At 46.6% G+C, this 16,359-nt stretch overlaps 1 protein-coding gene across 13 annotated transcripts in view; it reads right to left on the bottom strand.

Moving 5' to 3' along the window:
• Positions 1-16,359, bottom strand: part of LOC100679976 — a 118,845-nt gene that overhangs the window by 11,376 nt on the left and 91,110 nt on the right. For all 13 annotated transcript variants that reach the window (XM_008203570.3, XM_003425223.5, XM_016986846.3 and 10 more), the window contains one exon: positions 12,037-12,130. In XM_008203570.3, coding sequence (XP_008201792.1) covers positions 12,037-12,130 — 94 coding nt within the window. The remainder of the gene's footprint in view (positions 1-12,036; positions 12,131-16,359) is intronic.

The following is a 16,359-nucleotide window of genomic DNA, read 5'->3' on the forward strand; positions in this document are numbered from 1 at the left end:
TTAATGACGTTACTTCAACGGATCGGCACTGCGTGCCCTGGGGTTAATTATTTTGCGTAAGAGGATTCGACGTTGCACGGTACCATACGCGGTATGGACGCAACGCTCGACAGGTTATACATCGCTTTTGAATAAGATAATTATAGCTTTATCGCCGCGAGTCGCTTTATCGAAGACTGATGTCATTGCTAACTTTCTAAAGCCGCGTAAGCTCTCTCTCTCTCTCTCTCTCTCTCTCTCTCTCTCTCTCTCTCTCTCTCTCTCTCTCTCTCTCTCTCCCGAGTGTTCCTATAATAACGACGGGCTTTTGTCTCCTCGAGACACTGTTCGCGACGATATAAGTTAAAAATTTCGACGCGCTGATTAACTTACGTAATCCCGCGAGTCAAAACAATTCGCGCACGTATTTATACTTTTTTATTTTCGTGCCTCGTAAACTGTAAATTTAGCGCGTATCTCAATGCTGAAACGTTATGATTTTCAGTGAAAAACATTCTAACTAATGGACGAGATTTGCGGCCCGTTTCGGATCGTTACCCCGCGCGCCGACAATATCTTCAAAAGGCATATATCGTAAAGCAAAAACGGAAGCAGATAAATTAGCTCTCAAGCCGAGCAGAACGACGAGCCGGCTTATTACCTATATACACATCTCAACTAAAACAAACTCTCTCGGGAGCGAAGCTCGAAAGCTTCCGCGTTACCGGATCCCTGCCGGTGTCCCTGGCGTCTCCGCGCACAATCGAGACGGTCGATCTCTGGCCGGCTCTCGAAAGCTCGCGCTCTCTTTTACGAGCTCGTTAAAAAGCTGCGAGGCCAGGGTTGACTGACTGGCTGCGGCTACCGGGTTCGCGATTTGCAAAAATAGTCCCGTCATGGCGTTTTCGGAATTCCCGTATACTCGTCTGAGACGCTCGGTTTTGTAAATACGCGATCAGCTGATCGACGGAAGCGTCCGAGAAGGCCGCATAAATAATAGTGCAAATTTCGCTAAAACCCACTCGAGAATAAGCCTCTCTAACGAATCTCTAATAAAGTATACATAAAAGCCCGCCGCTTCTATCGCGAATCTGATTCCCCATGGAAAAAAGTATCTCCATCTCTCGGCCGAACGGAGCCGAGCCCTCACCTCGCGGCAATCCCTCTCAACCGGTCACGCGGCGGTTTCCTCGTCCTCGGCGTGCGAGTTTCGCACGCCTCCTCCGCTAAAAAGGAGCAGAGCGAGAGAGAAAGAGAATTGGCAAAAGAAAGAGAAGAAGAGGAGCTCCGGCGCGACTATACACAACGAAACCTTTCCAAGAACCACGCGGTGCGTCCGCGATAAGGTCGTTCATCCTTTCAAGGACCAACTCTCCCTCCGTCCCTCCTACTACCTTCCCTGGCGCGCTGCTGCTCCGCTTTTCGTTCCCCAGTTCGCTATGCATCGCGAGCTTCCGTGAGCTATTGTATACAGCTGAAGATTTACGTTTGATCCGATCGCGAGGAGATTCCGCGAAAACACGGCCCATTGAATCGGCCCGCTGACGTTGGATTACCCACGGGCCGGTTAGATAAGCGAGGTGATAAGAACGCGCGCGGTTATAAAATGTACGACAACGATTCTCCACGTCGGCCGCGAGGCATTGTCTCATTGCTCGAGACGATGGGTCGACGAACGCACGGGATAACGTAATATAGGTATATGTTATGGGTCGCGGGTCGCTAGTATTTTAGCCTTCCGTGCTTTATTCAAACCAACAATCCATACGCTCCTTGTGCACTCGATCGGGGACTCTGTGATAGCGCTTTTTATGCGCGAGGGCAAGTTTATCTGTAACACGCCGAATAAGCCGGGCCGCTGGTTACGCAACTCCGATAATGCGGCACGAGAGAAAAACTCAAGATTAGAATATTAATTGGACCCCCCTTCGGAAGATCGTCGGTTGAACGACCTCCATCGCCGAGATTCCCACTCCAATTGCTGGGCTTCGCGGAAAAATAGATTTTTCCACGAGTCTCTGTGAATCGGATCGAACCTCTGTCTGGCCGGCCGAGATGAGATCACGGAAACTAGAAAAAGGCGTGTACTCTACATCACGACGGCTTAAAAATAAACGAACCGTAAATTCGCGTCTTTATACTTTCCTCAATCAATTAAACCATCCGTTCTCTCAGTTTCAACAGGCTAATCGACCCGGCGCAAGATTAAACTTTCTTGGCAAAAAAAAGCCTTTGTGTATCGAGGTACGCACGTGTATACATTGAACTCGTTGGAACACGACGAGCTATCGATGAATTATCGCCGTTCCAGCGAGATCTTGTCAGCATCGCGTGCTTTATCGATATTTGCCAGACTTTTCTCGGCAAACACGGGGAAGACAGATGCAGGCGTTGCGTCGCGCGTGCGAGGTCGCCGCAGTATTATACCGTAATGACTTCGCGTCGCGCTGCCGTGTAATAACGCTGCGCGACATCGAGCGGTTACGTCGCGCGGCATAATGAGCCTCGCGAAGCGTCTTTTGATTTTTCTTTTCCCATCCGCTAAGCGTGTCTCGAAATTGTCGAATCTCTGCTTTCGACTTTCTCCCTCGGCGAATTCGCAGACAGACAGTCTTTGTGCACATATGCTCGAAAAAAGCACGCGGAAACCGCATCTCTCGACAGCAGTAAGAGCTTGTAAGTAACTTCTGCCAAGATCGAGTTTTGCGTTAAAAATAGCGATTTCGCGCGTTGGATAGCTGCGGTCTGCACGCGCTGATCTGGCCATTGTACGCACCCCGAAAATAGACCGGCCGAACGCTCTGCTCCTCTATTTTATTTTGCGTGTGTGTATAGAGAGAGAGAGAGAGAGAGAGAGAGAGAGAGAGAGAGAGAGAGAGAGAGAAACTTTCGAATGGAAAAAAACGAAGCCACACTTTGTGCTCGCTCGCTGCCAAAAACGCTATACGAGAAAGTGCGACGTTGCCTTATAGGCCATGTCGTGCGGGAATAGGTTCTTTCCGCGACCGTGAAAATTTTGAAGAGCCAAGTTCGTTGTCTCTCGGACGGACAGGCGCGATGAGTGAAGCGTTTGAGAGACGCCACGAGCTTTCGGACGAGCTTTTGTGCTCTGTTTGCAAACAACGAATTATGCGAGATTAGATATGTTCGAGTTACGGGATTAGTGTTATTGTGTTTGTTCACATTGTTGTGATACTGCGTCTGCAGGTGGAATTTCAATTAATAATAAAGCCAATCTGTATCGCGATCGTAACGCGGAAGACGCAGTTAATGAAATCAATGACTTTTTTTAATGCCTTATGTGCCGAAGATATTGCATAATGTGCGATACGAGAGAAAACAATCCGATGCGGGATATTGATTGAATCGTCGATTGTTTCCAAACGGGAATTCGAAATCGATAGACATCTGTCAAAACGCGGCGAATACGTTCTCGGAAGTTTCATTTTACCATCTAAATCCCCGATTAAAATTAATTAACAAATTCCTGGAGTAATCAGAATCTCGATACGATCGAACTTCCACGATAAAAAGTAAGTCGTCGAGTACAGTCACATTTCCTGATGATCAAAGTTCAATTTTCTCGTAAAAAATGTCAAGTATTCTCATTCACTTTTCTATACGCCTTATATCGCCTGGCTGTACTATCGTCGTTCGCGTATAGTATATTAGTAGTAAAAAAATACGCTACATTGATAATCTTATCCCGACCAACGCACCTTGAAAAAGTGCAGAGCTCAATTACTGCCTTCCGCGTAACTTCACGTAACCGCAATTCAAAACTAACGATCCGCGACAAAAAAAAAATAAATAAAACCGCTGCGTTTACCAGCAAAATACGCGAGTTCAACCTAAGTACGCACACACGTGCATGATTTTGATTCATCATTGATCGAACCAACCGGCGGTGCGCGTATGAGTCACTCGAGCCGCTTCTATATACATCAACCATCTTCTCTTACGTAGACGTAAATAAAGCGAGAGCTATACAGATCGCGTTCAGGTGCACGACAAACAAGGCGTATACCGAGAAGACTCTTAATTTGTGCGTATATCTTTCGAAGCGAGCAAAATATGTTTGCCTATACTGCAGACACGAGATCGCGCGTGTCTTATATTCACGTCCCTTTTATTCGCCGCCGCGTTGTAAACATACGTCGCGTGATTGTGTTCCGTCATACGTCACGCTCGTGCTGTTTTGTATATTAGATTCACACGACGCGCCGGATAACAGTGTGAGAATAATAACGTCGGAGCAGTGGAGGATGATCTTATCCCAGTATTCGAGGATTTCGTTGACTGTTTTGACGTGTGTTTTCCCGTATAATGAGCAGTGTGTTTTAATGCATAACTTCGAGCAGGAAAATCTTCTCATTACCTATAGCCAGCGACCACGTGTGTTGCGGAAAACGATTTTTTCCGGCTCATTGCTCACGCTTGCGTCTATCGGTGTTATCGTTCCTTCTCCGCTTATCCTCGCATTGCCGCGCAGCGATTGAGATCCAGACAAAAAGGGAGATTAACGCGAGAGGAGCCTTGGCTTTCCCCTATGGTAACATTAGAAGTCAGCCAGAAATTGGTAAACTCGTACCGAGCTATTGATAGATCAACCGGCACTAAAAATATCCCTGGATATACTCAGTCGATTATGATAATGGACTTCGGTGGCGCGTGGCGATCGATGTCGCGCGCGCACGAGCTCAGTAATTAGAAAAGCCGCTTCGAGTAAAAGGAACAAACAATAGAGCGCGCGGGCGAGATATATTATTACCAATGCAGTTATATACGTTTTCGATAGAGCATGACACGGACGCACAAGCTTACCCACGCGCAAGCGCGAATATTAATACGCGCCCCTATCGAATTTCCGATAAATTCAACGGCTTCTTATTATAGACCGCGTGTGTCCACTCGAGCTGTCGATTTACCATATTCGCGAGTGACGCATGCGGGTGTAACGATACTTTGCGCGTACGCGCGAGGCTTACGCAGAAGTAGCGAGGAATATAGATATCGAGAAATGCCTCTCGAGAGCGGAGGCCCTGAGGTATAATTGGCGATGAACGCTGTGCGAGAGGCGCCTGGTTTGTATCTGATATCGAGCCGAGAGCGACCGATAAGCGGGTCTCTTTCGAGATTCATGAGCCGGAAGTCGCGCAATGGAAATCGGCTGTATACTCTGATTAGGAAATGCAGGTATCGATTCGATTTTATTGGAGTGACACAGAAGCGCTCTATTTCAGTCTGGTTATAACAGTCGCACGGCTTTTTTGCGATAATCACGTCATGCGAGAGGGAATTATCATCGGAGAATTATACATCCGCTCTACTGTATATCTCCTTGCAATACGACATTTTTCACGAAACCCGTCGACTTTGCTCTAATTCTGCGCGTACGAAGATAGCCATTAATCAATAAGCGAGTCTTTCCAAGCCAATTGCATCATCTCCTGCTCGTGGACGTGTTATCTCCTCTCGAATAATACACGCCGTTTTCACGTCAACTATAATACACTACAAGCATCAACCCACGAGCTCGTAGTAAAATAACCATCGAACCTTTTACTCCATCGCCTACAAAAATATTATTTTCATCATCGACGCGAGGGATCGAACTCCGCACGTGCGGCCACTTCAGTATAAAAATGACTGTACTTCAAAAATTCCAGCAATGACGTTATTGTATCTCTCGATCCGCTACGATAAAAAAAAAACTCAGAATTGAGTATCAATCGCATCCGCCGCGATTCGCATCACCGCGTGTCGTAATTGTTTTGTGAATCTTGCGGCGCGTGCGACAATAATAACCACAGCCTTGCCGTCTTATCGGTCGCGCGAGCCATTTATACACACACGGTGTTCGCAGTGGCGCTATGTGAATGGATTTTCAACTCGCGATTTTTATTTTATAATAGAATATTCAACTTCCTATATTGGTTCGAGTCGATTAGAATGCGATGTTTTGATGTTTATAGAATCGAGATTACAGGCGACTGGATTATCGCGCATCTCCTTGACGCCTCGCGGGAGGTTTAACACGCCGGAGAAAAAATGGAAAAGTGAAAACAGATAACGGAAGTTTGCTGACATTTCGTTCGGAATTTCCCCGCGTTTGTTCAGTCCGAGAAAGCAGAAAACTCGATGATGACGCTTGTTGCTCCCGAGTGAGTCTGGAGAAAATTTAGCCCATTATCAACACCAAAGTCTATAAACAGCAACAAGTTGATCAGCACAAATTTCCACGCATCGATTACAGATGAAACGATCTTCCAAATGAGGCCGCCGATGAACGGAAAGAAAACAAGAAAATCGGCGAAACTGCGAATTATCCGCTGCCAAACACCATTAAAACTCGACTCCGGTAGTTAAATTTTGCGCGAAGCAGTGACAAACCCGGCTAAAATACGCGTTCAACGTACGTAGTACACACGTATCATAGAAACGCAAATGTCCATCTTAGAGCGATTACGTAAATTAAATAGATGAGCAGCGTACCACGTCACAAGCATTCAGCGAAACGCGCCGCCGTTTTACGGCGCTTCGAGAGAAGCCGCACATAATGCAGAAGACTCGCTAGTGTGTGTGTGTGTGCGATAAAGTTTATCGGATTCGACGCGTCACGCTTTTCCGGAAACTTCGTGTGCAGCCACGCGACACCTTACTCGCTCGGAAGCTCGGTCGTAAAAATGTTTTCCCGTCCGTTTGTTTGGCTATCAATCCACTGCAAGACAGTAACAAGATAGATTTATCGTAATTTTCGGAAGCTGCCGGGATTTCTGAAGAAGCCGTTAATGATCATTATGCGAATGAATTTTTATTTACCGTCGCACGGAATTGACAAGCGGCTTGTGTGATTCCCAAGAAGACAGTCTGTAAAAGAGCGCGTAAACTTCGACTAAGACTATAATCGACTTTTCAGCGAATTTATTGACACTAGATAGCAAGAAGCGCAGCATTACATCACGAATAACGAATGACTCGTCCGAAACAACGGGAGTAGCAGATAAATTCCGCATCCGAGTGCAAGTATCCGCTGATACGTCGGTCTTATTGCAGCGGCTGTTTATCGAGTGACTAATGAATTCGCGCAAATCTCCGACCCAGCGGGGAAGTGCCTTCGCACATCGAGGGAATCCGTACGAGAGTTTATACGCCTGGTAAAACCAGCGATTAAACGCCCAGACGCTATCGAGCTTTTCGGGCTTTTCTTCGATTCGTCTGCGGTCGTTGTGTGCATTAGGAATCATTGGTATATCTCGTTGTTAATTTTAGCTTCGGAGGCATCGTTTTAACCTGTAATTATAGGTGAATACGTCGACGTGCTTTGCGTAATTTTCGGTTTTTTAAAAATAGGAATGATTTTCCGAGTTTCTTTTATCAGGATTATTAGTGTGCAGTAGGTGCAGCGACTTAATGCGTTTCTCGAACGTGCGACAGCCGATATTTCCTGAAAAGCGCATTTACGGCTTGACGCTTGGGAATTCGTTAAATCGAATGTTTTCAGAATATTATTTCCTCGTACAATATTAATGCGTATACTCGGGGAACGGAATCGTAGCTTCTACAATCTCTCGGAGTAGTGGATATGAATTACTTTTCGGACAACGTATACAAAACATCAAGTTCTGCGCAACAGTCGAGTCACGCGATATTTGTTTTGATCTCGGTGGCGTAAACGCGCCCTTAACCTTTGGGCGATTGAATGGACAAAACAGCGAGGAAATTTCCCGAAAATTCCTTAACGACACGTCAGTATACAGCAAACCTCGCGTGCAGTTTCTGATTCTCGGCATCACGTCGCGCGCAGATAAGAGAAGCGTAATCGCGCAGCGGGCTTCACGTTCTCCGGGAAAAACTTAACAACTGCGGAGTTCAACGATCCCCCAATTAACGAATTACGGGGAATTTTCTCCGTTTTCTCGGAACGGAGAGAAAAACTGCTGTGACGTTTTGCGCGAATTACGTACCAGGAGTATGTATATCGGTGAGGTTTCTCGCGGTTGAGGTTTATATTTTATTCGGATTTGCATTCGAGACGACAATGAGCCTCGGACACGTGAAACTGCAATCACGTGGAGTTCGGGCTTCGCATGACGCCACGGTAGGAGGTCTCGACTTGTTGTGCCGCGGATTTTCGTAACGACGATGAGACAGTCGAGATAGACGACGTGCAATTATCGATTTGTATACGTCTTTCATTTCGTGTGTCCGAGGATGCAAATCGTTACGTAAATAGTCAACTGCTACAATCAAGCAGACGGTTTCTAATTTTTTGTCGTAACCAGGAGAGAGAGACCGGTGTTTTCGAAGCATTGTTGTATTCTTGATTAGCAGGAATCAGCGCAGATTAGGGAGTAGGTGAGTCAGACACCTTCTCATTAAGTCTGAAGGTCGGAGAAGGAAAAATGTCTAGTTGGAATACTGGCCCAGCCGCGAGGAAAACTCGCAAATGTGTCTGCATAGTGAAAGGGACCTTGAAACACTGAGATCGGGTCAGTAGTGCATAGGAGATAAGAGACATTTAAACAGTCTCTCTCGTCGAACGCAATGACAATAATTCCGGCGTTATCAGCGGTGAAATACGACTTTTTCAAACTTACGATCATTACAATCGATTATCAATGTGCAAACACGTTTTCGACACTCGTCATTATTTTCTCCGAGTCGATTGTCCGTAATCAAATCGAAGGTTTCCAACTCGTTTATCAATCGCGCTCGCTCATGCGAAAAGTCTCGGTGAATCGCGAGTCGAGTCGAATAAAAAGTACACTGAATCAGCGAGCTTCGAATTCAGCGCATCTAATCGAATTGTACACGTCATATGCTCTCCCAAACGCAAAACACAAGAGGCTCGCGCGCGGCGCGTGTCGCAGTATAGGCGCGATACAGCGAAAAAGCCGCGGACTCGCGAGAAATCGGATCTCGCGCGCGCCTATAATCCGGTAAAGCGAGAGCCCAACCTGAACGTGCCTCGCGTTCGAATGCCGAGGGAAACAATACGCGCGCGGAACGCGTCGTTTAACGTACACGAATGCAGAGGCGCGTTCGTGCTCGCGTGTATGTGCGAATTATGTAATGCCTTCCTTTTTCTAGAATTTTTGACGAGGCAGCTGTAGGCCGATGGAAAAACACCGCCGGTGCGTCCTCCGCTTCTCTTTCCGATGAGCCGGCTTTACGAGAGGCGATATTTTGGCAAGGATACGCTTCAAGGCGCGCCTGGGTAAACGAACTCGGCCGGGAAGTGTATATTTTTGCGGGGTGTCACGGCCGTGATGGATAAGACCCCGGAACGCTTAAACGTCGTCCTTATGATACATTCTTTTATCGATTAGTCTTGGCTGATTTTCTCGCTCTATTGAATCACGCTTGTGTGCTATAATCATCGCGAAATTTTCTTCACGTTGATAGAGATAAACAAACGGCAATAGGAACTGTATTTTTTATACCCGCGCCTGCTAAAACAGCGAAGAGAAGAATCGCCGGTCTGTTTGTATACAGCTACAACTCGCGGGAGGTCTGTCCGGCTCAAGAGCAATGAAATTTGCAAATCACACACCGCGGAAGTCGCGCCGGAATGTATGTACACGCAGACAGTAGAAGCTCGCAATGAATTCAGCCTAGAGACTATGAAATTGACTGATCCTGCCACGCGCCTGTGCGATCGTTTTTTTTTCTCCAAACGATTTTTCCACTAACCTTCTAGAATTTTTCTTCGCATTGTGCGGGTCTCTCGCGCGCTTTTGTTGCTCTTACGTAACATTGTTGTATACTCTGATTCACGCTCGCCGTAAAGGATAGATAAGCCGCGTATGTCATCTTTTGTTGTGAAATGCTAATTTTCCGCCGCGGCGGAGATGCTTGATTCACTAATCTTTTCGAGTTCAAGGGAAATCGATTAATCATCGCGATTTTCATTATTTAATCCTTGGAAGTGAACAATATCGAGTTCCATCGACGAACGAAAGTTCAATCGACCCCCGGAGCGCTTCCGACGAGAAATGGCTCTGGAATACCATCTCGTATACTTACTCTCGAATTCACGGAAACTAGGATGATCATCGGAGCGGAGGAAACTCCCGGGCGCTGGTTTAACTCTCACGTGCTCTGACGCACACGAGTCTGCTTGATGTGGCTATCGGTTTACGCGAGGTAACAGCGGGAAAGTTCACGCATGGGGTTGCGGGGGCTAATTTTAGCGGTGTTCTATTGTTTCCTCGAAACTCTGGGCTCTTTATGTGCCGCGAGGTGCGGAGAGCGTAATTGCTTGTTTAGATCGAGCTTTTTTTTCACGGCTCCGGCTTTGTTTTTATTGCGGTAAGTCGCCACGTGACGCACTACTGCTGTGTACGCCACGAAATATTATAAATATTGAGAGACATAAAAACCGTATGAAATAGTCGCTGCTCGTGCTTGCTCATAAAAATCGAGAAAAATACGGCTTCGCTGTTTTCACATTCGAGATGGTTCTCTTATCGCTCTATTAGTTAGCATAAAGTACAAAAACTTCTGCTCCTTTTGTCGCGCTCCACACGCTCCGGCTGAAAAGCCCGATGGCCGATAAGAGCAGCGAAAAAAATAAGCCGTTCTCTCCATTGTCATCTCGATTCGCGTGTGTGTGTGCTCGCACGCGCGCAGATGCCTTTTTTCGCCTATTATTATTGTCATCGTCGTCGTGCTACCGGCTTTCCGTGTGTGCACAAGGCGACGAACTTGACGCCGCAGATAAAAGGACGCGCCGGATGAAAAATTTCCGCGGCTCGTTGAGGTGACAGTAGCAGTATTAGCGCGTGTCTGTATAGAACAACTCGAAAGTTTTCCGCGTGACGTGTTCGCAGCCGTGTGCGTTTGGGCGACACATGACAGAATTAGCCAATTAGCGGCTTGATTAGGTGACTGAGAACCTCCGCCTGCTCGGTAACGCCGATATTTTCCACTGAATTTCCGCGTGGACATTAGGATGACGCACGTGCGAACGTTAAAAGAGAGACGGTGAGCCTAACGAGTAGAAATTCACCGAAAATTAAATTTTAAAAAGTGCAATTGTCGCCTGCCCTGCGTCACGAGCGCGTTTGCCGTGTTCGGCGGAAACATCCGGATTATTATGATATAGCAGCTCATGAAGATTCTAATAACCTGTGAATCCCAACATTTAGCTTCAATTTGCGTTATTCTTTCATCGAAGCCAAGCCGCAACTGGCGTATTTAAACGCTGGCAAAATTTTCATAACCAGACAATGCGGTCACGTGTCCGAAATCGGCGGGCAAATCATCAGTTTAATACGCCACCGTTAATTAATTATTCGTTCTTTCCCGAGTCATCTCGCGAGAGATGCCGCTGCCCTTAATTGGCCAACTGCGGCCAATGTTCGCGTAGCTGAAGACGATTGAAACCGCGAGCGCGCGCGCGGCTATATCTGAATTTTTCAACGACTATCGCGCTGTTCCTAATTCGGACGCTCAGTGCTCGCAATATACGCTTGTGTAAGTAAGCAGACAAGTGTATACATTGTACATGTGGATTTTGACACTTGAAATGTGTCGCGTTGCTCGTTCTCGAAGGCTCGTCGAAGCTCACGAGGCTGCTGTTCTTGAAGGACGGTTTATTGTAATTAATATAATTGTACGTATACGCGGGGTGGTCGCAATGTAACTCGCGTGTTTCGTCATGCAGTGCATTTCAATTGAATGGTCGGATAGTGGCTTTATTTCATTGCCTCGGCACGCAGCGTTTTTTTTCTCGAAGCGTCATTAATATTAATTTTATTTATTATATCCCGGTATTTTATGCAAAACAGTTTGTCATCCTCTGAAGCGTTGACATTTGCCAACACCCAAGGTATACGTACAATTTGCTTGACAATTGCTGAGATGCAGAAGTGTCGACTTCGTGAAAAATTATATTATAGATCGTTCAATAAATCTAGAAAAAGGTCAAACATAAACAAAGCAAGCGTGTTTGTGTACGAGGAAAGTCGTCCACCTCTGCATCTCGCAATATTATGCATAACGTATTTAGCAGATAAATAAACAGGCTTCTTATCAGCGTAAAATGCTTACCTGATCGTGACGGCGAGAAGGACGATGATGACGCCGACGAGGACCATGGCGATCAGTACGCCGCATATCATGTAAACGCTGTCGACCGGTGGATCTACAACAGACACAAGCAAAAGTTCGACCATTAGGCTTTTGCTTTATTTTCGCTAATTATACACGCTTCTTTTATGCCCGCGTATCATCGGGAGGAAATCGCGCGGCGAACTGGTTTTTCCGGAAACCAGCGATTATAAATTTCGTGTTTCTCCACTTTTCTGCAGTGTTGCGCATCGTCTCGACGCGGGGAATGACTTTTTCGAAAAAGGAAATCGAGGCGTGATTTTTCGAAAAAATTACTTCGCATGCAGAGCTTATGCTAATGACGCTGCGTGGAGTTGACCGCGAGGCATGAAAATATATGTTTATTCATGTATGTACAACTATATTATGTAAATATATAGGAGACATCGAATTCGACGCATTGTCATTAATCTTCGAGGTATATGACGGCCGATAAAATGAATTCCTTCCGAGATAAAAGACTCGGGGGATTATGACTTTCGGTCGACCCGTCTGACGCTGAGCTGACTTTTGAAAAACTCGAAATCGCTTTTGTCCTTATTCGGTCAAACGAAAGAGTTGCAAGCGCTTTTTTGGAAAACGACAATGTTCTTCGCGTAGACAGCCTTGCGCTGTGTAATTACAGCTGGCCACGAAGGCGTTACAGAAGCGCGGTTAACTAAAATAGTACAATGCCCGAATTCTCTCGATCGATCGGGCGTCCCGTGAACAGTAGGAAGTGCTGAAAGATGCAGAGCCAACTAATCGTGAAATTTACATGAATTCTCGCTCGAGTTATCAAAAATTCACGCTTCCCCGGGCGCGAAATCAATTTACCAGTCGGCTATTAACGAGCCGCACTCTCGCAGCTGCGACGAGGAATCGTCGTCGTTATCCGTCCACGCGCTCTTTACTCTCGCTCTCTCTATCTCTATGTGCATGCAGATGCGAATCCCGATGCATCTGGCCGACAGACCGGCGTGTAGGTGCTCTTGAAGACTGTATTTCCATTTGGCGCACGTGAAACGTGACGTGCGACAATACAGAGGACTGCATGAAAGATCGATAGTCGATCACGCCGATGAAGCGTGCAGAGTACCTGACGTCATCGGCTCTCTCTCTCTCTCTCTCTCTCTCGCGATGCATGTGCGCGAGGATTTTTATAGCGATTGAATGAGTGGCCGCGCCGGAGAGAAAAAATTAGTAGCAAAGAGAAGCGGCGACGTACGTCGGCGCGTACATCTTTTTTCCCGAAGCTGCCGCGAGTTTTATACGGTGCTCGATCAAAGGAGCTTTTCATTCATTCAATCGCTGCATCTCTCTGTGTGGACTGTTTGAGAGTATTGAAGCTCTGTATGTATGTGTGTGTATTTTGAAAGAGGAAGGCGGCGTCGATGGAAAATGAGTTTCACGCTGGAAAAAAGCTCGATCGTTCGCTGCGCGGCTGAATCACTTCGTGAGTAATAACGCCGGCGCGACACATGGCCGACGATCTAATGAAAAATGAAAACAAAAGTCGCGTTTATTTTCTGAATCGTCGCACAAAAGTAGCGACGTTATTCAAGTTTTTTTTTTTCAAACTCGACAGTCGCCCGCTCCACTTTATTCAGCTCGAAACAATGCTTCGACAGGCTGCTCCTCGACAAAGAACACACTGCATAACAAGCGCTCGATGCAGCTCGGAAGCAAAACCGCACGAAAGTAGCCGCTGCGTGTCTCCTACACGCGGCAGCAACTGACCATCAACGCGAAAAGGTCCGCGCGCAGATGTTCGCTGTATACATCGACGTACCGTTCTTTAGAGGACGCCCGATGACTCGCGTAATAAAGTAGGCTATCGGAACTGGGTAATTTTCCGCCTACGACCCGAGATAACCTCGTCGGAGCGCACTGACGACGCTCTGAAAAGAAACGCCCATGTAGTGAAATTCACTTTCTTTACTCTCGCGACCTTTAGCTTTCTCCATTAAAATCGATTGTTTTGGTACACCGAAAAAGCCTCATTGCCAAAACCCGCTCGCCGGGACCACCCACCGTTTCGCGAGAGAAACGAGAAGTCAGTAACTAAGGACGTGCCCGAGTACCTGTAGACACTCTTTCTGCAGACAGTCGACTTTCGTTGCGCGGAGAGAACCCCTTGACACACACACACACACACCGACGCGAAGTCTGCGGCCCGAGTATTATGTGGGACACGGACGGCGCTATTACGCGGCAGCGCCGTCGTTCAAGAAAGTTTTTCAGCGCCGGTGCTGTTGGGTTTCGCAAGGATCCTTGCGCGCGCGCGCCGGAAGATTTCTGCATTACGGCACCGATGACGCCTCTCTACGCGGTTCTCTGAAAGCAAATTGAGATGAAAGGGGATTTATACTCGAGTGCGTATATTCCTTCGGGATTTACCGAAGAATCGACGCTTCTTTGTTTGTATACACTTTTTTCACAACGGCGAAGAACGTCCGTACATACATCAGGAAGCTGTAAGATCGAATTTTGGTTATCAGATCCAGCATGCATTATTCATGCGCGCGTCGGTGAGCTTAATTATACACGAGGAAAAACATGAAAGCAAACACTTTACAGCAAGATAACAAGCCAAAGCTTACGTATATATATTCTGCGAGTTCCCCTCTAATTATCCGTTCGCGGCTCGAAATCACAAGAAAAAAAGACACGCGTACGCACGAGAGCTTCTGGAAGCCTTTAAAACAGACGCCGCAGCTTGCGCAGCAGCAGCAGTAGCCTGAATTGCAGATTGAATCACGCATAATAGTCCTTATAAATTCGGCGCACTCGAGAGGCGCCGCGCGGCGTATCTTCCGAGAAAATAGCGCGAGCTTGACGTCAGCGGGATCACTTATACCCCACGGCGTATTTCGGAGGTGCCACGTGATAAAGTGAGTCTATTCGATGACTTATGCAATTGACTTTCGGAAAAAAATAATAATACGCCGAAGGTAGGATGGGAAGCTCGCGCGGTTAATTGATATACATTCGACTTGTGAATTATTTGTTACTAAATACACCCAGGCGCATGAGAACGAGGTTAGCCTTTTACATTTTTTGTATACGCGCGCGGCGAGTATACCGTTACAGAGTTTTAACGGAGTCTCGCGCATATAACTTTCATCTCGAAAGAGAATCCTTTTTTCTTTTGTACATCGATGTATACGGCCGCGCGCGCTACACTGATTATCATCGAGCACTAGATTAATATAGCGGCTCGTTTGAGCGCCGCGAGATAAAGAGGGAAAGAGAGAGAGAGAGAGAGAGAGAGAGAGAGAGAGAGAGAGAGAGAGAGAGAGAGAGAGGGGGGATATTATAAACTTTCAAGTGTCGTGCGATATTTTCAATTATTTTTAGATGGCATTGACGCGCAGGAGCCGCGCACGTCCATACGTGCATGTATAAAAGCTCTGTTTTGTTTATAAAAGCTCGTGCGCGAGCTCTCGATGTTAACGTCTGCGGCTGTACGATAATAAATTTCGCATACAATGTCGAGCTTGCGGCGGCACAATGAAACTTTTTCGCGCTAAATTTAAATGTTTTAAACATTTACGCGCGGGATCGGTATACTATACATATTCGACGACGAAGCAAAACTACCGTAAAACTAAATTAAGCTCGTTTTTAAAGAAGACGAAGTGCGCAGTACTATCGATGTACCGAAGAGTAGACGCTGACTTTTCAAATATACCGAGAAACCGAGTAATCAAAGGATTATAAAACAATTAAAGTGGAAACGCGAGCCCACATGATAAAGCGATTTCGTTTCTCGCACAAACAAGCGTTCCCCTTTTTTTCCAGCCGATCGCCTTTTACAGCCTACATAACCCGCGCTCGAGTGGGCTGCGCATCGGTAATTCACATCGATTTCTATCACAAAAAGTCCCGACCTCTCGAATCCTCGCTCCGCGATCAAGATAGACCGAGTCCTACTTGAGAGTAAGCGAAGATTTCGACGATACGAGATTTTCCGCGGCTAATATACCACTCTGTTCATTTTTCTCTGTTCATTTTTTTCTCTCGGCGCAGCTGGACTTCGAGAAGAGAGACCGATTATATATGTGTATTGGACGCTCGAGAGAAGCGAGCCGGTTGAATCCAGATTTCATTGACGGCGCTACATCATCGCGGCTCGTGTGTCCACGCTGGTGCTGTATACATATAACGCAAGAGGCTCTGGGATAAACCGTGTGTACAATTTTTTTGCGTGATCCGCCTCTAGCAAACGATTTCTGTTTTCAAAATGGGCAAAAGATCACAGGATAAACAGCTCTCTGGGGA

This window comes from Nasonia vitripennis, chromosome 5 (genome assembly GCF_009193385.2).
Source record: "Nasonia vitripennis strain AsymCx chromosome 5, Nvit_psr_1.1, whole genome shotgun sequence".
NCBI lineage: Eukaryota > Metazoa > Arthropoda > Insecta > Hymenoptera > Pteromalidae > Nasonia > Nasonia vitripennis.